The following is a 27,269-nucleotide window of genomic DNA, read 5'->3' on the forward strand; positions in this document are numbered from 1 at the left end:
TTTCATTTAAAGCAATTTTTGTGAGCTTTTAACGCTCCAAAAACAGCACCAAGTGGCAAAAATGAATTTGCATTTTCATTAATTTTTATTACACTTTTTCATTGGCAGCAGTTGTGCTACCAATTTTTTTAATTTTTTATCTGTGATTTTTTTTTCAGGACTAAGTAAAAATGCATTTATTGAAAAAAATCAATAAAATTTATGTGAATATGTATATATATATATTATATATATATATATATATATATATAAATTAATTTATATATATATATATATATATATATATATATATATAGCTTTACATGACAGGAATGAATTATTTTAATGTGTATTAAAATATAAAAATATTATTTTACCTCACAATAAAAATGTAAATATAAACAACTACTGTGCGATCGACTGTTAGATTACTTCATATTAAGTAAAAATTTAGCTTTTTACCATTAATTTTATTTCCCAGCACTATTGTAAGGTATAAGCAGTATTAGTGAACTGCTGTGGAAATGTGCAAAAAACATGAGACATACTTTGTTTAGTGGTTTAAAACAAAATGAAAAGCATACAGTTTAAAAGCAGTTTGCTCTCCTGTCAGATGCTTGTGATGTTTAATTCATTTGAGATGTTTTCCTCAGCGCTTAACTTACATCTTGCGCTTGTGTCCTTATCTGTAAATGTGAGGAAGTCGCACCAGTATTTAGACTTTGCAAAAAAAAAGGCTCATCCTGACAGCAACTATCCATTCACAGAGTTCACTGAAGGTAAGATAATTAGGCTGTTTATTTATTTTTTGACTGACTGACCGATACGATTTTAATAACTTTATTCAAAAGCGACTCATTAAATTGGTCAAAATTGACAGTGAAGACTTAAATTGTTAAAAAAAAGTTAAACTGTTTTTTTTTGTCTTAACTTTTATAATGGTATTTATGGACTTTTTCTTTGCAACATTAGGGATCTTATATATGTACTCACAGCTTGTAACACTCCACAAGTGAAAGGAAAAATTGATTTTGTATCATATGACCACTTTAATGACAAATAGTCAATCGTTGTTTTATATTCTGTAGTGGCTAATCAAATTTTAGATTTGGCAAGATGTATATTTGCCCGACTGGAGATACTTTGTTTCTAAACTCAGTGTTTGGGCTGATGGATCATGCAGTGAGTTCATGAGTTATGTTAGGGTATACAGAGTGTCCATAAGCATGGTAAAACTAGTTGAAAATTGCTTGAATTATGCACGTGAATTATTCACAAATGTGCATTTTTAGGGGTTTAAGCGTTAAGCACTCAACCCCTGTTATAATTGTTTTAACGCCCATTGATCAGCATTCTTCGCCTAAAACTGATCGGGCAGACCAACACATTTTTCACCCGCTTGGAACCAAACCAGTGCTGAAAGACTCTCTGAAGAGTAAATTCAATTCAATAATCATCAAAGAAGTTGAAATTTCCGATTGACTTCAAAATCGGTATGCAGTTTGTTTAAGTCCCACTACGGTTTCTCAAAAAACACGGCCTCTATCAGTCTATCAGTGTATTTTGACCAACTATTAGAAAATATTAAATAAAGCAGACCAGAACGAAAATCGATGAGCACCCACGGCCTGTAAGAATTTTAAAAGAAACTCAGCTTTTGAGTTTTATGCCTCATTAATCACTTTGTTTTTCACACATTCATGAAATATGCGTATCATTTCATGGATCTTCTCATACTGAGGATTTTTCTCTCAAGAAATACTCCTGTCAATCAAATCAAATCATTCATGGCCACACAGATTAAAATAATGTATTTATTTGTTAAATTGACTCTATTTGCTACAAGTGGTCTCGTTCGTCCATGATTGAAGTGATTACCTATTTTTTTAGCATTTCTCATAACCACTGCCCAACGGAAGAGTATATTTGGTGGTTCTGATGGTACAGAATTTTATTTCACGTGAGGTTTCGCAAAGGCCCTGCTGTCATTATAGGAGTAAAAAAGCTGGAGACGGTTATAAAAAAAATAAGCAAAGGTGTTAACCTTGTTTCAGAAACATTAGAAAGTCCACTGTACAAAACATGTGGCACAAACCTGACACGTCTGCATTCAGCTGTCGCGCAAAATCGAAGTGGAACGATGGAAGAGATGTGAGCGAGAGTCCAGCTATAACACTTGACAGCCTTTCAGAGCTCTTTGGCTGAAATGAGAGAAAGTGTCCAGACATCAACAATATCTTCTGCACTTCTGGTGAGTGTTTAGAAGAAACAGCTTTTAAGGCCAGCGCTGAGTCATGTCTAGAGTTTAGAAGTCATTTAATGAAACCTGAAATCATTTGGAAGAACATTTTGTGGTCTTGATGACTCAAAGCAAAGCGCTGGCTGTAGGGAAAACCAACTTCAACGGTCAACTAAAGTCAACGGTGATGTTAACAATAAAAAAACTGATGTTACAATTCAAAAATGTTCACCTGGGCATTACTTCATTTTAAAAAGTGGTCAGGAGTTATTTTTTGAATTATGCTTTTTGGTTAATAGATTTTTTTTTTTTTCCTTAAATGCTTTATAAATTTCCTTTACCATACAAAAGTACTAAATTGAAGTCATCGAGTGCAACGAGAATAGAGTCAGATACTGGCAGATGCTCAAGGAAAACCCGATTCAGTCTGCCAGAGATGTGTGTGAACACAATAAAACTATGAAGAAATAACCCGAACAAAAGAAAGTTGGTATTCAGCGGTGGCCAAGCCGGAGTCCTTGAATCCTGCTGTAGAAGGAGCTGAAAATTACAGTCCAGAGAGTACATCCAACTAATCTGGTGAAGTTTGAATTCATTTGCATTGACGAATGAGCCAAAATTGAACTGTGCGACGCTCACAGGCACACAGAAGACGACTCTATGTTTGTCGTTCTCAAGAATTGTGAATCAGAATATATATTTTGAATCACGGATGTGTTGAATTTATTCAGTCATTTAGTCAACCTTGCTGTCCATAAGATGCTATCACTTTAAATTGAAATTTCTGTCATCACTTGCTATTATTCATTCGGTTTTAAACGTGCATCTTAGCTTTCATTTGTGAGAATCGTTTGAAAGGCACTTGAGCTAAGTGTTTATGTTTGCACACTTGAAGTACGTAGAGTATGCGATTGACTTTGAAGTTGCATTAGCATAGAGTCTCGTGTTTGGGAAGAGATGTTCGATAGCATTCAGAATAGCTAAATTGAAACATCGTCCTTGGCCTTTGGAAACTGAAATAACTCGAGTGAGATACTGTTTGTACTTGATGAACTGTTTGGTCTCTGCTCACACAGGAGCGGGTGGTGGTGGAAAACGAGCACTGGTTGGCGGTGGTGCCGTATTGGGCGACTTGGCCATTTCAGACGCTGCTGTTGCCACGACGACATGTCCTCCGTCTCCCTGACCTCACTGCCCAAGAGAGAGACAGTAAGACTTTTTTGTTTGCACACACTTTTGTAGTTGATATTAGTCAAAATGATCCTGTCTGCAAAAGTTCAATATTCATTCTATCATCATTGCTAGTTGTAGCTAAATAAATAAATAAATAAATACATGCATTTAATTGATTAGCGTTTCATTTCCACAATATTTCAATATCATAATTTCTTATTATATTATGATCTTTATTTGTATAGCTAAACTTACTATTGGTGAAAAGATATAATTATTATTTATATTTTTAAAAATGCATACATACTAGTTTTGTCAAGTGATTAATCATGATTATGTATACAATGTATATATATATATGTATGAAGACGTAAACTGTCTGAATATATAAATGTAAACCTGAATATAGTTATAATTCAGAATATATAAATGTAAATCTGAATATATAGTTGTAATTTTAAATATATAGAAGTAAATGGGATTATATAGGTATGAGTTTAAATAAATGCAAATCTAAATATATAGTTAAAAGTCTGAATATGTTAATTTGCGAATATATAAAAGTAAATCTAAATATATAGTTGTAATTTTGAATATATAAATCTAAATCTGAATATATAAGTGTAAATTGGGAATATGTAGACCTAAATCTGAATATACAGAAATATGCTAAAGTTTGGGCATCCCTTGCAGAATCAACGAAATAAGAGAGATTATACAAAATGCATGTTATTTTTTTTAAGTCAGATATTTTACACAAAAGATATGCACATGTAGTCCACAAGACAAAATAAATAAATAAATAAAAATACCAAGTATTATTAAAATAACTCCCTCACAAGTTTTGTTCTGAACAGTTAAACTGAGCACTCCGTGTCCTCCGTGTCCAGCATCTTTGCATATTTGAACCTTTTCCAACGGTGACTGTATGATTTTGAGATCCATCTTTTCCCCCCGAGGACAGTTTAGGAAGTCAAACACAACTGTTAAAAAAAAGGTTCAAAAATTTAATGAAGCTTCAGAAGGAAACAAGATGCAACTTACATTTATATATTCAGTATTATAGCAATATATTTAGATTTTCTCCTATATATTCAGAATTTGAACTATATATTCAGTTTTTTCAATATTGTTTTCCTGTTTGGCACCTCATAAATGTATGTATCTATGTATGTATATATATATATATATATATATATATATATATATATATATATATATATATATATATATATATATATATATGTATATATATATATGTATATATATATATATATATATATATATATATATATATATATATATATATATATATATATATATGTATATATATGTGTGTGTGTGTCTATATATATGTGAACACAAACTTTTCTTTTGGATGTAATTAATTGCAATTAATCGCTAATTTATACAGATACATACATTCTTTAGTCAGCCATTGGTCACATGTTGTTCTGCAGTGCGTATAAATCTCAGTAGCACAAAAATAGCGAAAGATATCAGCTAAATTTATTGCGTTAACTTTTACTTTTGGCCGTGACTTTATACTCATTCCATTTGGACTGAATTACGAGGATGTTTTTTCCCCTCACAGTCAAATTTATTTTTACGCTGTAAATTCCGTCAGTCACGAAGAGAGCCGCGGGAGAGAGCTCACACTTAGAAAAAAAAACTCCCTTCGGTTCGTCGTCTGTGCTTAACGTTTCTGTGTGTGAACTTCGCTGTATCTCTTCTCCGCGTCTGCTTTGACTAAATATCTTCTCAAAACCTCACGTCTCATCGCCCAGTGCCCTTTTCCCCGCGTCGGACTCGCTCATGCACACCTACGCGCTTCTCGGTTGTTATTAAAGTTGCCCCGTCAGTGCCAGAAAAAGTAAAGGAGAGGCTTTCGAAGTGAAGCTGTGACACCAGATAAACATTCACCTCCTGGATACGCGTCTCTCACGCTCTCAGGCTTAGTTCTGACAGACTTAATCCGGTATGTAAATAAACGTCAGGGAAATTACCGAGCAGGTCAGCCGTTGTCAGAAAGAGCGGCGGGGAACCACACTAGATCACAACCCCGCTTTGAGCCTGCCAATTACAGGGAGCGTCACCCAGTCGACATTCTGACGCTTTCAGGCTCCAGGGATGTTGTTTGTTTTTCTGATAAAGCACTGTTTTGAAGGCTTGATGACACACGTCGATGCTTTTTGTGAAATCTCCTTTCTTGCGGGAATCTATCGCCTTTTATGTTTGCCAGGATAATTAACCGAGCGCTAATCCAATTTCGGGAATATACCGTTTCGAATCGCGGAGCTTAATGTATGGCGCGCCGGAACGCTTGCAACAGACATAACGCGATCTTAAAGAATGCTTGTCTTTTTTAAATATTCATGAGCTTTATGGAAACTTTCACACGCTGCGTTTGGTTTCAGCGTTTGAAGGAAACACGAAGTGACGTCAAACGCTCTAACCGGATTAGTAAAAAAACCCGATCCACTTTAAAGCGCATTCTGGTCAATCTGACAGACACGAAAACAACCGGCAGCAGTGGTTTATTTATTTATTTTTTTATCTGAAATGGTTTTTATCTGAACAGTAGCGAATGTGTAGTTGTGGAGAGCACTGATGTGAAAAGCACTTAAAGACGGCGTAAAGTTCTAGAAGTTTACTGTAAAGAAAATCTACCGTACTAAAATTCACTAAAATGAAATAAAAAAAAGGAGAATCCTTATTGAGTTTGGTTTGGCGTCGCTCCAAAAATAGCCATTGGGAGGAACCCTGAAAGGATTTAAGTTACCGTTTCCGTGGCAATGCGATGTCTGATTTCAAAATAGTTTTCGTAGGATGAATGGGTGATTAAGCCTTTAAATCTAATTTAGCATTATTACTAAAATATGTGAAGGGGGACAAGGCAAAAAAGGAAAGTTAACAGGTTAAAGTATAGTTTAATAAACTGAACTTGCAGATAATGCAGTGTTAAGAAAGAAAGTGTACTTTAAGCACGTCCGCTGTACTTTGTAAGAAATGTAAAATTAAAAGTTTGCGTCAAAGTACATTTTAAATCATTATTTCGAAAAATAGTAGACTAGACTAGACTAGAAGTAGACTAATTTTGACTAGCATATTAAAGTACATGTAAAATAATTGATTTTAATCTTCACTGTAGGGTGTAAATATTTTATTTTTGCATGTACTATATTGCAACTTCAACATTATATGAAATGAACAATACATTTAAATAATAAATAAAAATATGATATGAATAAATAATTAAAAAATGCGTTCATTCCTACTAAAAAGCACTCTGGTGTTTAACTAATAGCATCAATTCAAAACTACAACACATTTTCATTTTAATTCCACTCAACATGTGTCCAAAAACCTTACATTTATCTGACATGTCCTCATAGGACTATTATTTTATGTTCCAGACTTAAATATCCAAAGTTGATATCACAAAAAAAAAAAAAAATGTTTAGACATGATTCCAAAAAATAGCCACCGATTTCAGAGATTCCTTAAATAAAATTTTCTCTCACAAATTTATAGCTTCAGCTTTTTTGTAATAAAATTGTATACTAAAGTTTTTTTTTTCCCACAGTGGAGACAGCGAGTGTCTTCATAACTTCCACAGTAGTGATAATTCCCTTTGTGGGGTTCAAACTATACCGACATGCATTCGGCAAACTTTCCATAATATCAGTAGACCTGCATTAGATAACTCAGCCAATCCCTGCTGAAAATCCTTCATTTCAAATCCTCTAATGTATTTCATCATTTGCACCCAGACCATTTCCTCACTCTTTCTGATATATGCACATAAAAATGCATCAATCATGCAGATGAACAGTCTAATGTATAATGTAGATGAAAATAGGCCTCATCAGCTCTTGTTTAACATGGAGATTGGGAAATTGTTTCGAATTGTCTGTGAGCTGTGACACTCTCCCATTGTTCCAGTTGAGGACACTGCCTGAGGATCACAGACTTCCAGCCTAGCATGTAATCTATTTTATCGGCTGACAAACCAAACATTTCCCTGAGTAAGTGCCGGAGCTCTCAGCGCTTTTTAGGCCAGCTCTTTTCAGACCAAAAGGCTTCATTTAAATGCATGTAACTCTCATTATTGTTTCGTATCCGAACGTACAAAAGGGCGTTTTTACACTCGATTTGTTTCCGAAAAGTTGCTTACAAGAATTAGATTTACATGTGTAGTTTGCAAATTAACTCGGGAGGTGGTCCGGATACATTTGGCTTTGTGCTTGCAACATTTTTTGGCCATTACATGCGGTGATGCAGCAGATTACTGCAATATGCCATAATTTACTAGGACTGTACGGCATGGCTTATCCACTCTGACCTGACACTTTTACAATGAAACAATGCGTTAAAAGGTAAAACAATTCAAATTCATTAAATTAATTAGAATTAGAATTTTACAGCCCTATGAAATCCAAAACAGTGCATAAAACATAAAACAATTGAATTCATCTTTTAAAATATAATCTTTTCATTTTTATGGCAAAGTGCTGCACAACAGATGTTTACTGTAAAAATGAATGAAAGAAAAATAATATTAATTATATTAATTATGTACTTGTAATATGTAATTATAGTAATTATTATGTAATTATAATAATTATTATTTGTATTACTTTGAGAAGTACAACTCTACTAAAATAATAATAATCTGGGTTGCAAGCAGAAATCTGTGTTTAATTCCACATCATGCAATAAAGGTAAAATTACCCAAAAATAAATATTGTCAAACTTTCTTTTGACTTGTTGGACCAAGGAGTGTGGTGCTGTTTTTGGCTCAGCTGTTCCACTATCAAAGTTTATTAAATCTGAGCACTGATTTTACTGTCATTATTTTTTAAATTACCAAGGCAGCTGTTGTTTTCCTGGGAAAAACAAGCTTGCATTCACCAGCATGAATCTTGAAATCGTGACTCACTTTTGAAGGACAAATGCAATTTACTGACTGGAGCGGTCAAAAGGTCGCTTCCTTCTGAAACGATACATGTTGTCATTTCATTTAGCGATAGAGACGCAAACCATCCATCTTGGTTTTGGTGCGCGAGTCTACTTCTGTTTGGCTGAAAAACTAAATGAATGCGCCTCCTGGCCATGAAAGGCGCTCGGGTAAAGTGCATGGCATCTGTAATGAAACCAGGCTGGATAAGACCCAAGCAATATCGGTGGAAAATTGAAGTCAGTTTTTTCCAGTTGAACCTTTTTTTATTGTTCACTCTCTTTCCTTTCCCGTAGGTCTGGCATTCGTAATGAAAAGACTCCTGACGAAATATGACAACCTCTTTGAGGTCTCCTTCCCCTATTCAATGGGATGGCACGGTAAGAGAATGTATCTGATATTGCAATCATAGAGAAGAAGTGGGGGAAAATCACCAATGAGCCTTTTCCACCACATATGGGAGGTGCTGCCACTTTTCTTGTTTCCATGGAGAACAATAAAAATGAGGCAGGGAAAGATGCTCTTCCTTTTTTTACTGTCCTCTGCTCTGCAACTTGTGGCATTGTCTTGGGTTCAGCGTTGCATGTCAGCTGTGCAGTGTGGTTTGAAAATGGATGTTAAAATGACTTGTGGCCTCAAGTAAAACTGTCGAGGTGTTTTAGGCAAATTGCTTGTGGATTAAGCTCTCTGATGGCTCTTTACTCAATGCTGCAAAAATGCTTTAAATATTTTTCCTTGATAATGGGAAATTCGGGCGTGACTCATCAGGCTGATGAATTATTCATGAGAAATATTACCCTCTGGGTGATTACTGTTGTGTGCTTTTCTTAAAACGCTGCTGTGAATGTAAACTCGGGGGTGTGGCTAAACTATACACATACTGAACAGACAGACAGACAGACAGACACAGATAGATAGACAGATAGATGGGTAGATGGGTAGAAAAAGAAAGACAGACCAAAAGAAAGACAGTTTGATGGATAGATAGATAGATAGATAGATAGATAGATAGATAGATAGATAGATAGATAGATAGATAGATAGATAGATAGATAGAAAGAGTTTTACAGACAGACACAGATAGACAGACAGACAGAAAAAAGAAACAAAGAAAGACAGTTTGACAGACACAGATGGATGGAAGGATGGATGGATGGATGGATGGATGGATGGATAGATAGATAGATAGATAGATAGATAAAGAAAGTATGACAGACAGACAGAAAAAAAGAAACAAAGACAGTTTGACAGACACAGATAGATAGATAGATAGATAGATAGATAGATAGATAGATAGATAGATAGATAGATAGATAGATAGATAGATAGATAGATAGATATAAAGAGTTTTACAGACAGACACAGATAGACAGACAGAAAAAAGAAACAAAGAAAGACAGTTTGACAGACACGGATGGATGGATGGATGGATAGATAGATAGATAGATAGATAGATAGATAGATAGATAGATAGATAGATAGATGATAGATACAGAACGTTTGACAGACAGACAGACACAGACAGAAAAAAGAAACAAAGAAAGACAGTTTGACAGACAGAGATAGATAGATAGATAGATAGATAGATAGATAGATAGATAGATAGATAGATAGATAGATAGATACAGAACGTTTGACAGATAGACAGACAGACAGAAAAGGAAACAAAGAAAGACAGTTTGACAGACACAGATGGATGGAAGGATGGATGGATGGCTAGATAGATAGATAGATAGATGGATAGATATATAGATAGATAAAGAAAGTATGACAGACAGACAGACAGACACAGACAGACAGACAGAAAAAAGAAACAAAGACAGTTTGACAGACACAGATAGATAGATAGATAGATAGATAGATAGATAGATAGATAGATAGATAGATAGATAGATAGATAGATAGAAAGAGTTTTACAGACAGACACAGATAGACAGACAGAAAAAAGAAACAAAGAAAGACAGTTTGACAGACACGGATGGATGGATGGATAGATACATAGACACAGATAGATAGATAGATAGATAGATAGATCGATAGATAGATAGATAGATAGATAGATACAGAACGTTTGACAGACAGACAGACACAGACAGAAAAAAGAAACAAAGAAAGACAGTTTGACAGACAGAGATAGATAGAGAGATAGATAGAGAGATCGACAAAAAGAAACAAAGAAAGACAGTTTGACAGACAGACAGACACAGATGGATAGTTGATTGACAGTTTGACAGGCAGACAGATAGAAAAGAGAAAAGAAAGTAAGAAGGAATTGAAAAGTCTGACAGACAGTAGTCAGACAGGTAGACAGAACAGACTGACAGACAAACAGATATTTCAACTTTTATGAAATCCAAACAGGCCTACAAATAGTCACTGGGTTAACTGCTCATATTTTGTCATATATCTAAATACATAAATAGTAATTCTGGGCGGACAGCTGAAAATGGTGAAAACTGGAATATGCGGACATCAGTCTGAATATAAGTACACTGCATTTATATTCTCATGGTGCCACACACACTCACTGTCAAAGAGGCGCTCGTGGTGAAGCATCGCTGCACGCCTGTAGAAGCAATGATAGCACAGAGTGATTGACACCTAGACCCTGGACGCCCTTCTCAGAGCACAGCACGATTTCATCTCCAATCTTGTTATGGCCTCAGCCGAGTGACCGCTGCACACTCAGATGATTCTCGTAGTCTGTCAATGGCAGCTTTAGTGTCGGGCCACAAATCTGACACCTGTCGCCAGTAAACCGCCGAATCTCTGACCTATTGCGATGCAACGCACAGAGCAGCTCCGAGCTAGCCTTCTATCGTCGCTTTCCGATGAAACGGATTCTCCTGCGCCTCCGTAGACTTGCCCACGATGTTCATTATTTGACGATGATATAATCACCGGCGCTCTGCTGGATCGATTGCATCACTGACGTGCCCCTGCCTGCTGTTTTACCCAGCGTGCATCAGCAGCGAGAGCATCCATCGTGTGAATGATTGGTTCGCTTCGCTCGGCTCGGGTTTGCCCGGGCCAGCCGAGCGTCCGTGAGCTTCCACCGCGCTCTTGCAATTAGCGGTGTGAGAGTTTAAAAGGGAAGAGAGATAACGAGAAGCTTCTGCCATCAGTGAATATGTAAAAGGACTTTGTTAACACGGTCTGAGACCTCACGCGCGGGACCATTCATTTAATGCACAAGTATGACAACCTTTTGCTGTGCTGGAAACATGAAGCCCAGTAGTGTTAGAGTCTGAATTTAGGCTTTTAATTAGAGGGTTTCTGCGAAAATAGCGCGAGGAGAAGGAAAAGCTTAGGTAATGGCTACCTTGGGTTTGTTCTGATTAACACTGAACCCCAAAAAATAAAAGAAAATACTGCTTATGGATATTTTCTTCTCAGTTTTTTTGTGCTTCGTTTTAATGAGATGTTTCACCTAAAAAAAAAAAAACTTTTTTTTTTTTTTTTTGGTACCATCGTGTTGTTCCAAATCCCAATTTTTTTTTTTAAAGATTAAAATATTTTATTGTAATAAATGTGTCCTAGCCCATCGTTGTTACTCTTAAAATATTTTTATATTTATATATATAAATATATATATAATATATATATATAATACATAAAAATTTAAATATGAAGTGCTGCAAACTAAAACTTATAATAATGTAAACAAAAGTGAAACAAATATTAACTATTAATAATGTAGTGTGTTAAAAAAATTCTATACACTTTAACACAAATTGCATGAGTTTGTTTTAAAGTATCATGGAAAATAGCTGTGTTGCTGAATTAAGCTTAAGCTGTTTTTGAAGAACGGCTTTATTTGAAAATACATATTTTGTAATATAAAAATATAATTTATTTTAAAGACACTGATTTATTGTCATTTTTGATCAGTTTATTGCATCCTTGCTGAATTAAAGTAATTTCTAAAAAAAAAAAAAAAAAAAAAAATTAATTACGTTTAATTAAATATATTTATGAAAATGAAAATTACATTGAAATATAAAGCGTATATTTCTAAAATTTAAAAAAAGAAAAACAAATCTGCTTCTGGATATTTTCCTCTCTTTTTGTGCTTCATTTTAAAGGGATATGTCACCTAAAAATTTTAATTCTTGTCATCTTTTTTTTTGGCTTTGTTTTTTTTTGTATCATTGTGTTTTCTCTTTGAAATGATTTGGAAAGATTTTATTGTTATAAATGTGTCCCAGCCCCACGCTGTTAGTCTTAAAATATGAAAATGTCTCATAAAAAAATGAAGTGCTACAAACTAAAATAATATAAACAAAAGTGAAACATATATTAAGTATTAGTACTGTAGTGTGTTAAAGAAATTCTATACACTTTAACACAAATTGCATTATTCAGTTATGGCATTAGATGGTATTAAAAGCTAAATAATTAATTACTTCTTACTTAAGGACATTTTAAATCACATTTTTAGCAGTGTTAAATTATGAAAATGATATGCTGCTACACTGCTGTTTAAAACTTTAGAGATCCTCGAGAAATCATTTTAATATGCTAATTTGTTGCATAATAACAACATATTATGTAATATAAATGTCTTTATTGTCATTTTTTATCAGTTTATTGGATCCTTATTGAATTAAAGTCATTTCTAAAAATAAAAAAGAAATAATTATATTAATTAAAATGAAAATATAGAGTTTATTTAAAAAAAAAAAAAACAATAATAATTCCAACTAGATTTTAACTTATTTTCTTTCTTCTTACTGTTGTTATGGACTCATACGGAGACTTTTTGTTGGACAAATAAACTAAAGCGAGAGCGAAATTGTGTTTTATGTATCAAAGTAATTTATTTTCTAAAAGTAGTTTATAGTTGAAGAAACACTCCTGTACAGTTGGGAACTAATGACCAAATCGAGCGAGATCTTCCTCTCAGCCACAGCTGCTAAACTCCCCGAAGAACAATTATCCTCAGCTATTCATTATAGCATTGTTATACGACTCTAGAATGCAATCCGACATCTCCACACACACAGTATAGCCTTATCTGCTTATAGCTTTGTTATTAAATGCTCAAATAATAGTATGACGGGCAGCGAATGAAGCTTCAGAGCTTCAGAGCTTCAGAGCGAGCAGTTCCAGGGTGAGAACATCATTGCTGTTATTCTTTTAATAGAAGAAAAAAGCATCTCTTTGCTCTTTAATATATGTGCGCACAGGTTTTCCTTCACCCGGGTCATCGTAGACGTCTTTGTGAATTGATTGAAAAGCATCTGGAAGTGGTTTATTCGAACGGATAAACCAAGTCCAGATGCCTTTGACTGAATTCACCCAGACGTTTCCTAATGTGGCTGTTCCGTCCAAAAAAAGAGCCTTCTCGTCCTGCTCTCCCATTTATGCGTCGTTGACCCAAATCATTTGTTATGAATAATGAATGTTAACCTTTTCGGTTGAAAAAATATAGAAAGGCATCCAAATTGAGTCCATTCAAAGTCTGAATTGCTCTGAAAAATGCACTTGGAGAGAAAGTGTGATTGTTGAGAATAAAGTAAGTGCACTCTCGGTGTAGATAACTTATCTATTTTTGTGCTTCGTGATTGATACCCGATGAAAGAATCTTATTTTATTACATTTTTAGAATTATTCGTATTTTTGTATTAACGCGCAAACCTATTTTACGATGATTAATAAAGCTTAAATATTAATATATTATTTATTTATAGTTTATCATTACAATCATGTACAAAATAAAATATGTAAATGTTTTTAATTGAATTTATAAATTGATATCATTAAATTCACACAAAAAAAAAACAAGAACAACGAGAAATAAAAATAAAGATAAATGCTATACACGCTTTTGAGAATGTCACGATGCGTTACTAATAATTTCTTTGAAATTATCTCTGCATTTGCTCTCAGTTTACTAGCGATTTCTAAGTAAGTAAATTGTTTTCAGTCGTGTGCAAAAAAAGGGGCTATTTAAGAAAGCCTAGTTTTATTAATTCATTCCAAATCCGCCAGACTCCACTTTTTATGACTGTTTAATAAGGCCTAGTGAGGGATCTTTAAGGTCCTTTGACGGGGTTGTCAGAGGATATATGACTGGAAAAATGTGCTAACGATGGCAGAGAGGCTGGACTCTATGACTGTCCCGTCCAATATCAACACCTGAGAACTGCCCTCGCTCACAGCCAATAAGTCTCTCTGTAAAAGCCTTGCTCAGCATTGTCCGTGGCCTAGAGAGCATTATAAAATCTGATTTATAACTCGACCAATAAGCCCAGCCAGCTTTCAATTATTCACTCATGGATCACACAGCAGTCGCCTTTGCTTTTTATTTATGCAGGTTGAATAATGCAGACAAGATTATTAATTTCTCGGTGAATTGGATTTGTTTCATTTTTCTTTATAATGCTCCTGTGTATTTTAATCTCTTAAATTGAACGTTTGCTTGATGGATTTCGTATAAATATTTATCAAAATGCCACCGGTGTAAAGTGCATTACGTGGCGCAGTTCTTCGAGAAACTCGAGCCGGGATTCATAAAACGCTGTCATTAAATATAAATGAATATTGTTTGTTCGGCGATATTTATGAACATCTGCAGGACGCGCGTATGCCGAACGATTCATCTTGCGGATAACTACTTAAACGTGACGAATTAAACGTTAATGTTTCGCAAATGATTCCTAACTATGGTTTAGCAAGGGTCCCTCTACATTCACAGATGCAGAACAACTTGAAATCCGCTTTACACTGTCAGATATTAATAATGCGTTACTGATTATTGTTCGGGACTCGAATCGAATCACATGCAGTCCCTTTTATTTGTAAATTATTAATTACCATATTGACAGAAATGGACAACTTTTAGTGATTTTAATCTGCCCGAAGCTTGGATATCTACCCCACCTAAAGCTTTAATGCGGGTATCTGATACCAAGAAAATTTAATATTTAATGAAGGGGTCAGTTCAGAATTTTTATAGGATTTGGAAACTCTTTATAACGAGGTGAGGGCCTGTAATTGATTAATGCATGTAACTAAAAGGTTTGGAAAGACTGTTTTTGATCACCTGTGTTGTGCTATGACTTTATGCCGTCTTATACTACGGGGCCGTTGAATGCCTGAATCTGATTGGCTGACGAACACATCCAAGGTGTGCAAAGAATGTGGTTCCAGGCAGCTCTTTGACCGCATTACATGTCTGTATCACTTCGAAGGTCTTTATAATCGAAAACTACGGCGCCCTGCACGTGACAAGCACGAGAAAATAAATAGTGCGCACAATATATGAATTATTTTCCTCAATTTACTAGACCGTGTGCACAATTTACTAATTTGCTCCCTTGTTTTTCTGTGAAATCTCAGCATACGCTTGGAGGACTCTACTGGCGACGTTACGATGACACAAATTATTATATATAGTGTATGATTTACTTAAATTGAGGGAGGGAATTAGTAAATTGTGCTTAACTTTAAAACCCAAAACGACACTGGTCGAATAAATACATATTACAAGTCTACGGAGTGGAAAAACTTTGAAGCTCATTATCTCAAAACTGCTCAGAATGCAGACCTTATCATTCTAAGGCCACGATATAGTAATCATAATATATAGTATAGTAATATAATGCAAATTCTGACAAAAAAACGATGTCAGATTTTCCATCGGTTTAAACCAAATAATAATAGTATTAATAATAATAATAATAAATTAGTGTTTATTCAAATACTGTATATATTTGATGGGGTTGTCAGAAATAATTAATTTATATTTAATAATATATAATTTATATTACTAATAATAATTAGTATAATATGTTATGCTTTTAAAAAAACAAAAATAAATATTATTTGATCATTATTCATCATATATATATATATATATATATATATATATATATATATATATATATATATATATATATATATATATATATATACACATACGCACACACACACACATCTAATCAACATTATGAATTCTGGGTTAATTTGAAACATTAATTAAACTCTACAAAACAGTACAGTACAATACATTATATATTTATAGGTTAAAATACATATTTGTAGATTCCTTGTTATCTAAAATGGGTTGTGTCTCATTTCACACATTATACTTTCTAAAGGTGTGACAAGTGATAGATAAATATGATGAAGTATTATTACTGTATGGTACATTACAAGGCATATTTTATGCATTAAAATACTTTTGCAATACATTACATACTGTCGAAAGCCATGCGTTATATTGTATATAAAGTGACACTGACATTTAGTTGAATTTCCAGCAAAAAGAAATGTATAACGTTCTTTTTTTACACATTGCACATATCAAGTGATAGTTTACAATATAGATTATTGTCACGTTGGATTTGGCGCCACCTGTTAATTGTCCCAAAGTAAGCGGTGATCAGATAATAGATTACACAACCGATAATGCATTCATTCTCTCAAATACTGCAAGATATAAGACTAAATTAGATTTTGGTCTGCTACTCGCGACCTTAATTGAAGTCAGATGCGATGCGCGATAACACACTGAAGGCCCACATGAGAGCGGCCAATAGCGAGACCGTACATCATCTCGCCCTCCCGTTCCTTCATCTTTAAGAACCTAATTTAATGAAATCGTCATGCTTTCCGATTTTATTCTCCGGCTCACTGATTTCTCACACTCCTCCTCTTAAACCTCCTCCTCATTCTCACCCCCGACAGAAAAAAAAAAATGAAATAAATAAGTCAAAGATAAAATAACAACGTGAAGCGGCAAGTTCGGTCCTACAGAACATTTCCACGATTGTTCCTGCGATATCGGGCGACGTGAGTTTTAATCTCCAGCTGATAATTGCGAGAAGCAGTCGTCTGTCAAATCCCTCTCCTGCTCCTTAACAAAAGGAGTGAGTGTAGTCGAGCTTTGCAATTATTTTAATGGCAGTAATGGAGCCTGCGAAATCAGCAGAGACAGTCCATTAAACAGTCGCGGAGCAAAGCGATAGAAGGTTTGAAAGGTGGACTTTTACAGTGGAAAGAACAAAGGCATCTGAAGATGCGCTGGTGTATGCGGTGATCTTTGCTAAAGAGGTGTTGGATTTCTGGGCTAAATTGATTTTTTTCCGGAATCAGCCGGGTACCGAGTGTGGTTAAAAAACAAGCATTCAGCGTTTATGGATTTTTTTTTGTAAAACTTTGTCAAAAGCGAAACGTTTGAGATGCACAGAAGATCGGCAGCTTGAAAGAGACGACTTATTTTTGTGTATTCGGCTGCGAGTGCCTTCAGCGCTTCGAACTGTGGACTACAGAGGCCGTGCATGGAGAATAGATGAAACCATTTGAAGCCTAGTACAAATGCTCTGATGATAGATAAGAGAACATCCCATGACATCAGATGACCTTTAGAGCGCTGGAGAAAGATGGAGAGGACCTTTCTCCAGACAGATAGTCGAGCTCTGCTGGATCGGATTTTACGTCAAGTGAAGACTCAAGTCAAAGTAGTTTATTTATAATGAAGTCACTTTTAGACGTTATGCATTATATTATTGCGTTATTCCCTAAAAAGATAACTAATTGAGCTACGTTACCTTTTCTCATCTGGGCTGGGTTTAGGGGTTTAAAGCCCTTTCACATCATAAGCGATACGAATAAGCCTCAGGCTGAAGGAAATTTGGGCGAAGGCTGGATTAAATTCATGTGCTGCCGTTCTGATTGCATGATTTTTGCTTATTGGTACGGTTAAATTGGATCGGCAACAGTCAGCAGCAGAGGCGTTGGTAAATAAAATGGGAATAAATGCATAAAGGATATAAGTAATATTTGTTTTGCAGTGTTGCATCACGAAATGTTAACGTTTGCGCCACGAGTTTGCATTTTTTTCGATTTTGAGCGACGCCGAATCGGTTTTTGTGTAAGTGAGATGAGTAAATACACGTTGACATTTAGGGCCAGAACAAATACCAGTAATGTGTCGAGCACAAACCTCGGTAAATCACGTTCTGCGCTTCATTGGAATACGCTCCTCCCATAAATTTCGATGTCTCTCAAAAAGAGCAGTCGATAAACGGGAAAACTGGTCATACACGTTTGAGTAACTCAAATATTTCCTTGTAAATTAAAAAGGAATGCTACTTTTTTTCTTACTAGAAAAAATACTTTTTTTTGATTCACCAACCGTCTTTTTTATGCCGTTTGTTTTATTAGTTTGTTAAATAAGCGTGTAAAACTTTTATTGCCTTTGTTTGTTTCCAAAAGCCCTTATGATGAATTCAGAACTGTATTGTAGTATTGATATTGCACTTGAAAGACCAAACACAGTCATTGTCAACAGATAGATAAGCTCTTTATTGATTTTGCTGTGAACAAAATGCAGGGGAATTGCAGATATTGATTCTTATGTAAGTTCCAAGACAAAAGGAAGGAAACAACTAATCATACGAAGCATTTGTTTTAGTATAGTTCAGCCTTAGCCTTAGATTCTGCTCTCATACGTTTAAGCCTGTGTTTAAGGTATAAACTAATGTTGTTACATTTGTGACAACAGCAGACTTATGAGATTCAAATTGGGGCGCTTTCAAATCCAGCATAAATCCAATATGTACTTTATCCGTCCTCCGTGGCTGTTTCAGCCCTTTTTTTCTGGTTTCATTTGGTTTATTTTGGATGTTATTAAATGTTTTTGAGAGTGAGTTTATTTACATTCATCAGCTTTGCTCGAACTGCAATTTGGATTCATCGGAATGCCCAATATATACGTACATGAACAATACGAACCTTGTATTTGTTGCAAATAGAATGTAAACTGATTATCATTGCATTCATTGATCGATTTTTTGCCAGTAATGAAGATAGGACAGCAGAAATTGAACGGACATGTAAAAGCCGGTGAGAATATATACGATCGGGTTGGAACACAGCATAGACACGCTATTATATCACTCTCTCTCTATATCTCTGCTTTCTTTATGGGTTTATCGCTGTGTAGAACCACCTACACAAGTTGTCAAAGCCTCTCCTTCAGTATGCAGTGAGTAACTTGACGTGCCACTAGTCGCATTTGAAAAGAATCTCTAGCAAAAATTGCTAGATGTAGCGTTTTCAGTGACATATGTTTTTTTTTTTAACATTGTCTCCTCAAATGAGCATTACGAGAATGTTGAATACTGTAGGAAGTCGTTTAGACAAAAAGTGTGGCTCCCGACCGGTCAGAATTGTAGCAAAAAAAATTAGTTAAATAAAAATGAAGTTTATTTAGGAAGAAGGCAACGACCAGCTCAACACGAGCCATGATGTCCGATTACTGAACGAATGACTTATGAACCGGTTCTTTTTAACGAGTCGGTCATGAGCCTTGACTTTTTTGCGAAATATTGATTTAGTAAGTGTTTATTTATCCGTACTGTACCCTTACTGCACTGCAAATGATTGTTACTGTATGTCCGATAATGAAGACTTATGACTAATGAAGACACATACATGTTAATGATATAAAAAAGTGCTGGAAACATTAACTAAGAAACATAGGATGTAACATAAAACCTAAATGTGCATAGGAAAAAATAAGAAACATTCAATGAAATACCATTAAATATAAAACGTCACACAGAATTCTGGGAATGTCAATTTTCTGATTGTCACTGTAAATTACAAGATGGCAAAAAACTACATTTTACAGTATTTTACTGTAAAATGACATGAAATGTCCCATCCCATCTGTTTCAGTTTTTTATTTTATATAGCTTTCCGTTAACCAATGAACATATTTTCTTTGCTTGTACTCTGTTTTTGTTGGCAAAGTCCGTGGGATGATGTCCTGATCTTTGCTGCAGTTGGTGATGAGAATGACCTTGTATTCGACGCACTTCTGAGGTTGGTTGTGCGAAATGAACGCCATAAGGCTGTCAACATGACAGAGAACAAGAAAACGAGCGTTTAAATGCGCGCAGGGCTTCGACCTTCTTTCCCGTAGCGTGTGCTTGGCCTTAACACTTGGTTTTTTCGACATCTGCAGAAGCTGTCAGAAACCTTTCCTTCAATGTGAAAACTACATGTGTCACCGAGAGGGAGCAAAATCTCATCAGAGATCAAAAAAATGCAAGAACCGTTTCACTCGTCGTTTTGTCGAAGGAACATCTAGTTCGAAAGAATTATTCGTCTCGAAGGCCTATTGTTTAGTACACACTGTGTGGTGCAGGCTAGTTTAAGCGTTCGGCTCTATTCTGTCATAAAGTTGCTTCTTTGAATCTCTGGTGAAGTAAATCTTCAGAAGAGGGTCACTTTAGTTACCCACCATAACCTCCAGCCTCTTATCCTCCGTCGTTCGGATCCACAGGCCATTTCATACCCGACAAATGAATTATCCTCATAAAAGTGATGGCATCGTCCCTAATATGCCGTGGTCAGGCTTGTCTGAATAAGCAGCCAGGCATATTAAATCATTCTTACACAGATATTAGGCCTATTCACTTAAACACCGGGACAGACTGCAGGTTTCTCTGAGCGTGTGAAACATCTAAGCATTTCTGTTCATCTGAGATTGTTGTTTTGTTATGTAATCCATCCAGACATTAATTGCACTTTACTTTTTATCAATCTCCCTCTATAATATTTCTGCTAAATTGAGCCCAATGACTTGTATCAATTACTAATGCATCTCTGCAATCTCCAGCATAGAGTTCAAGCATCTGTGATTCTTCAATCGAGTAGCATCCTTCTCTATTAGAATTTTCTCATACTACGGTTCATCTATTAAAACATTATCTCATCTCCTGGACTAAAGATTTGATCTTGGCCTTAATGAACCTTCAAGTGGATGTTTGATTACTGATTAAAATTAATAACATTTCTGAGCTTAACATTTCCTGATACATCTATAAAAATGTTATATTAATATAGGCCAATATAAATATCATTATAAATATAGTGTTGTAATATATTGTTTTGATGATTTTTTTATATTTATTATTGTATAATATATTTTTATAAACATTATACAGTACATAACAGCAACATTTAAAACATTATAAAATTAAATATTAATAAAATATTAAAAATATTTTAAATGCATTTGAACAATTTTATAAATATAATAAAGGAGTTAAAATGTCTGGGTATAGAAATACCGGCAAGTAAAAAAAATTATAATGTAAAATTTTTAGCTTTTCCGTAAATAAAATATCCTGGTGGGCGAGATATTCTTGTAGCTAAAGTTTCACCGGCATACAGTATGGCTCATATCTCTATTAATATTCTGTGTTGATTGTATCATATTATAAGGCTCACATTCGTTTGTTGATGTGCGTACGCCCAACTAAACATGGCGTCTCTCCAAGGTGCCTTTTAGTGAAGACGTGGAGTCTGAATTGGAGCTGAGAGCAGATTACAGTAGTGAGTGCGAGAGGAGGATACGGCTGAGCAGAAGTTTGGCTCTCAATGCTTCCCTTCACAAGGGCCGGGAGGAGCCGGCAGAACATGGGAAACGAATGGCTGAAGGAATTCTGCTTGACATTGAAGGCTTCATTAGCAGTGTGCGTCACGAGGCACATGAGTGGGAATGAAAAATACTTCTAATGTCTCGTTTTCGTAATTATCAGAGCCTTCAGAAACTAACACAAACTGTTTAGACAAGTTACGCAAATGTATGTTGATGGAGGGAGAAAAAAATTGGGAGTCCATTTCGGGGAAGTTACTTTCAAAGTAATGTGTAATATTGTGTTACTCTTAATTAAACAACTGATCAGTTGCATTTATTTATTTATTTATTTATTTTGAAATAATATGGTATTAAAAGATTAATAGTGTAAAATCTAATTATTTTTTTAAATATTAATAATATAGGATTAAATGGTTTGTTTATTTATTTATTTATTTATTTTTGTTGGTCAAATACTAATAATCATGTGGCATGTAAAAAAAAGCAGAGCAAAGTAACTGGTGTAGATAGATTTAAATATATACTCAAAAAATCAATTCATTTAATCTCTATCATTTTGAAAAAACTGTATTATTCTGTCTCACAGTGTATTTTGGAGCTACAGTGTTAGTCCGGGCGTAAATGAATCCTCATTGTAATGCTTTTGGCCCCCGATATATTCCAAATAGCTTTTTTCCTGAAAATATTGTGGCCTGATTGCATTTAAAATTCAATGTTTTGATAAAACTATGCCATGCGGAGTGAAAAATAAAAAGAACTGCACAACAAAAGCCTTAGAGATGAGGACTGGCATTTCTCCTAAGCTTTGCTTCATGGGTATGAAGCCTCAGATTAAGTTGGGAACAAACTATTTTCATTAGGTCTGTTTACAAGCCGCAGTCAGAACAGTTAAGGCTAGAAAAGTTGTTTTCTCAGTGCGCCTGGATAAAAATCAGGTTACGGCAGATTTGAAGCGCAGACAGACAGCGTGTTTATTTGTATTCATTATTGGTGCTTGCTAAGGTTGCAGGGTAGACTATAAAATGAGATGAACAATCCCATGTCTTGCATTGAAAAGACGGAGCGGAAGATCATATGTATATGTTGTTTTCTGCAGGTTAGCAACGCCTTAGCAACGGTCAACCAATCACAACACTGCATAGCAAGCACCAACGTGATCAAAGTAATCGCACAGATGTGGGTTAAACGGCGTAGAAAATGTTTGGTCAATGTGTCAGTCTTGTTTCACACGACCACGGGAGATTCCAGCAGTGATGACTTTTAATGAAAGTCTAGCTGTCCTGACCTCCTGATGCTAGCAGTGTTTGAGGAACATCTAGTTTCTGATGGACAGGAGGGGCCTTCAATGGGCCCAGATTGACTCAAGGGTTGTTCAGCACCTCCTACAGCGAGTGATAGTCTCCTCAGATACAGATAACTCAGGAAGAGAGCCGAGAGCATAATGTGTTTCTCTCCTTTCCGTAATAGAAAGCCCAGTTAGAAAATACCAGGGAGTGATGTGTGCAACCTGTCCGGCTCGTATTTCACTCCGAAAGCCAATGCAGGAAAGAAGATCCTGTTCTGCGGCGGCGATAGTCAAGCTTCGCTTTCAAGCGTTTTACTTTTAAAAGACCTCAACTTTCATTTCGCGTTCAGAAGAGGGGAAAGTCGCATCAAATAGAGGACGCTATTACACGCTGCATTCTGTGAAAAGCTTGTTATTCCTTTTCCAATGGAGCTCATTAACTTGGGGGAAAGAAAATATTTTGTTTTTTTTTTTGTTTTTTTTTGGCACTGAAGGCACAAAGGCGTTCTGATGAGCCGGGGAGGTAGCGTTAGCGGGCTAATTAGTGCGCGGCTCTGTTGTGCGTTAGCAGCATGGCGACTTCGCCGTTAATGAGCCGCTGATGTCACCTTCTGATTCTGACTTTCTCTGGTTTATAAATGTAACTTATGTAAATCTAGGTAAAATCTGCTTAATAAAACAAGTGTGTTGGCTAGATGAGCTGTTCACATAGACATAAATGTTTTCGAATGCGATATGCGTTACTGAAAAACAGTGGTAACGCTTTATTTTACAGTTACATCTGTTAGTTGCTTATTAGCATGCATGTTACTATAATATTTGACATTTATTAGTGCTAATTAATCAATTTTATGTTGTAGTGAAATGTTGTAGTTAATAATTTTTACATATTCTAAAGTGTTGGCGAAACAGTGAGCTCCATTATAATCAGTGCTGGGTTGTAACGGATTACACAAAATGTAATCCAATTACAGTTACTTTTTATTGATTACAAAAATGCTGTTGAATTTATTTGCATGGGTGGATTTTTTAAAATATATATATTTTAGATTTTAATTGCACATCCACATTTTTTTTTCAGAAGAGTCGTGTACGTATTTCAGTATAATTTCTAAAAGAACGTTGACCTCCAACAGAGAGGTCGGTATTCATTTCATAATTATCCCCTGTAACAGCAGATAAACATATATCGATTGAAAGCTGCAAGAAGAACAAAGTCTGCGAGATCAGCGAGAGCGTCTGACCAGGTGGCATTCAGTCTGTTCAGACACGTCTAGCATGTTGAACAGGTTTTAGCTTTATCACTCAAGGCTGTTGGAGCTGAAGCGCGAGCCGTACTGCAGACCGCAGCTATCTGCAATTTATTCATCATTCACACTTGATATAATAAACAACTCCTCTTTTTCAGCAAAGAAATGAAATGAAATTTCACGTTGAATAATTGAATCAGGATGTTGGAGGCCTCTTTTATGGATTCGTACATTTAGCTGGAGAAACAGGATAAACAGTCACGGCACATTATTCAGACTGCAAAAGCAAAATTAGCAGCCAGTCACCCTAACTAGTGGAACTTCTCGGGGCTGAAATCCTGCTTTTACTCTCATTGAATTGTTCGTTTTACGGCCGTTTCTGCATGCCGGTGCAAATTGGGAATTATTAGATAGCTTCAGCCTTTCCAAACAAGTCAACATAGCGTATGCCTTTGTGGATAAGAAATGTGAAAGCTTTAATTGAATAAAAGCTCTAAAAGCATACCTTGAATTCAGCTTGCCTTATTATTCAGCTAATCCTATTCATCACAGGAAGAGCATATTTCAGTTAAAGCAAAAATAGTCAATTGACGATGGACTAAATCCAAGAAAAAATGTCCAGCTCCGGAAAAGTGCAGTGGATGTATTTATTGTATAGGACTTCTGAGGCCACATGATAGTATTTTTTTTTTTTTTTTTACTCCGCTTGATATGCACTGTATTTATGGCTCTTATTTGTATTAAACATCTGATCTACTTTTTTTAATATTAGCAAGAAGATAAGAGTCTGCTCTGTTTTGATGCACTATTGTCACCACTAATGAGGAAACCCGAATTAGTAGTGCTTCAGCCTTGATTTTAATTGGTGGTTATGGGAAGGAAGTGTTTTTGTGTGAGTGTGTGCATTTCAAATTGTAGAAAGAAACAAAAAAAAAAAAAAAAACGGGGATAGTTTTCACATGGGGAAGCTGCTAGAAGAATCTATAAGTCGGTAACTTTAATATTTTGAGTCAAAAGTGGCCTCATATGTTTGTTTCAGACTCTGAGTTCAAATAAGGACATTTCTTTGTGGCTTTCACAAATCCTAACAAAAATGTCAATATCATCATATATATTTTTAATAGCTGTAAACACAATATAGCTACCACGTGGATATATTCAGGTAGGTGTCAAAGATACATTTTTAAACTAAAAGTTTGAACTGCGTTGCATGGACAAGGATTTTTTTCATAAAAGTCAGATGAGGTCATGTATGTTTTTCTATATATTGTGTATACTATAATACATAGGTGCAGTGTAGAGAAAAGGTAATTAATAAAAGTATTTCAAACAATTGCACAATATAGTGTGAAAATTATACAATTATAATTATAAAAATTGAAAATCTAAAAACTAAAAATGCAGCTAACTAACAATATAAAACACAATAAATAATACAACATAATAAAAACATGAATTTTGAAAATAAGAAACAGTATCTGAGTTGTAAATAAACTCTTCATATATATATATAATATATATATATATGATCAGTATGCCATTGGTGTTTGATTAGACTTGTGTTCCTGGGTGCATACCTTTCAGTTGGGTGTTTCATTACTACTCAGCAACTTTCATTAATATTACATATATTATTATAATGTTACAGGAATGTCTTGTTCAGAGCAAAGCATCCGAATGACCAAGACTCAATGCAACTAGCAGAATTTTATTATAAAAGATGACATCACTGTAATTGTTCAATAGAAGTGGAATGTCTTATTAAGCTCAGATCGCCGAACGTGATATTGTTGGCCCTTGTGCCAAGTGTTTTTACAAGTTCAGACCGTTTACAATAAGTACAGTATTGGAGAATCCGAGCCTTACATTATTTTCACTGGCTCGGGATGAAAATGGCCTGAAGCCAGTGATCTCTACATACCTTCGCACTGCGTTGAAGTAACTAACCCCTGAGAGCCCAGAGCCAAATGTAAGCCAGCAAAGTCAACAAAATGGAGGAGAAACCCAAGACGGCCAGAAAGAGATGTGTGAGCATGTGAGTGCTGGGAAGAGAGACCCACTCCAAACCCAGTAACATCCAGCCAGCATGAGACAGTGGAGAAAATGTCAGCAAAGGAAATGAACAGCCGTTTGACTGGAGCAGTCAGGATGAATCTGATTTAACTTGCATGATACGCTTTTCATTCATTACATGGGGATAAGAGCGGGGGATCTGGGATTGGGCGGAGGGCCAAACCGCTGGTTCTCACAGCCATTTTATAACTTAATATGCACCGTGAAACCTTATGAGAGATGCCTCGCATGCCACTGGCATCCGAACGTTCAAGACCTTCTTACTGTATGTTGGCTGGGTTTTTAATTAGGGTCTTAGCTGAAGCCCAGTGCTGCGGTTTGCTGTTCAGCTTTGATGTAGCCACAGACACTTATAAGACAGATGGATGCCAAGTCGGTTTGATCAGACCGACTTGTGCAACCAGTCATTTTTGTCATTTTGTTTTGTTAAGGGTTTTGAAAATGTCTCCATCGGGCCAGCAAGCTTTTTTTTTGCTCTATCTGATCTGTTGCTGAAAATGAAACACGTAGTAAACTTAATGAGCCGTCGCATGCTGCGTCTCTGAACGTCTTAATGGGATTGACTGAACTTTCATTTCTTTGCAAAGATCAGTCAATAGAGGTCTTGACATCATTTTTGTGGTCAGTGTGAAATTACACTTGACCCTATTACTTTCTTAATAAGTGTTCTTGATCTTATTTCGCACGATTCGCTTCAAAGCGTTATTTCAGAAAACGAACGTTTGTCTTTGTAAACTCTGTTTAACTCTGAAATGGCAGCAGTTTAGCCATTGTTTGAGTCTGTCATTGTAGAAAATTGTTTAAGCAGGCATTTATGCAATATTGGTTTGTTATTGTTTAGCCCCAATGACTTTGACAAAAAAACATGACAACATATTTTCACTATCCGAGCCATTCATTATGGATAA

The 27,269-nt window shown here is 35.3% G+C and overlaps 1 protein-coding gene across 3 annotated transcripts in view; it reads left to right on the forward strand.

Moving 5' to 3' along the window:
* The window catches only part of galt (galactose-1-phosphate uridylyltransferase), an 89,762-nt gene that overhangs the window by 52,159 nt on the left and 10,334 nt on the right, over positions 1–27,269 (forward strand). For all 3 annotated transcript variants that reach the window (XM_043250125.1, XM_043250123.1, XM_043250124.1), the window contains 2 exons: positions 3,295–3,427; positions 8,648–8,731. In XM_043250125.1, the coding sequence (XP_043106060.1) occupies positions 3,295–3,427; positions 8,648–8,731 (217 nt within the window). The remainder of the gene's footprint in view (positions 1–3,294; positions 3,428–8,647; positions 8,732–27,269) is intronic.

The sequence above is a fragment of the Puntigrus tetrazona genome, chromosome 10 (genome assembly GCF_018831695.1).
Source record: "Puntigrus tetrazona isolate hp1 chromosome 10, ASM1883169v1, whole genome shotgun sequence".
NCBI lineage: Eukaryota > Metazoa > Chordata > Actinopteri > Cypriniformes > Cyprinidae > Puntigrus > Puntigrus tetrazona.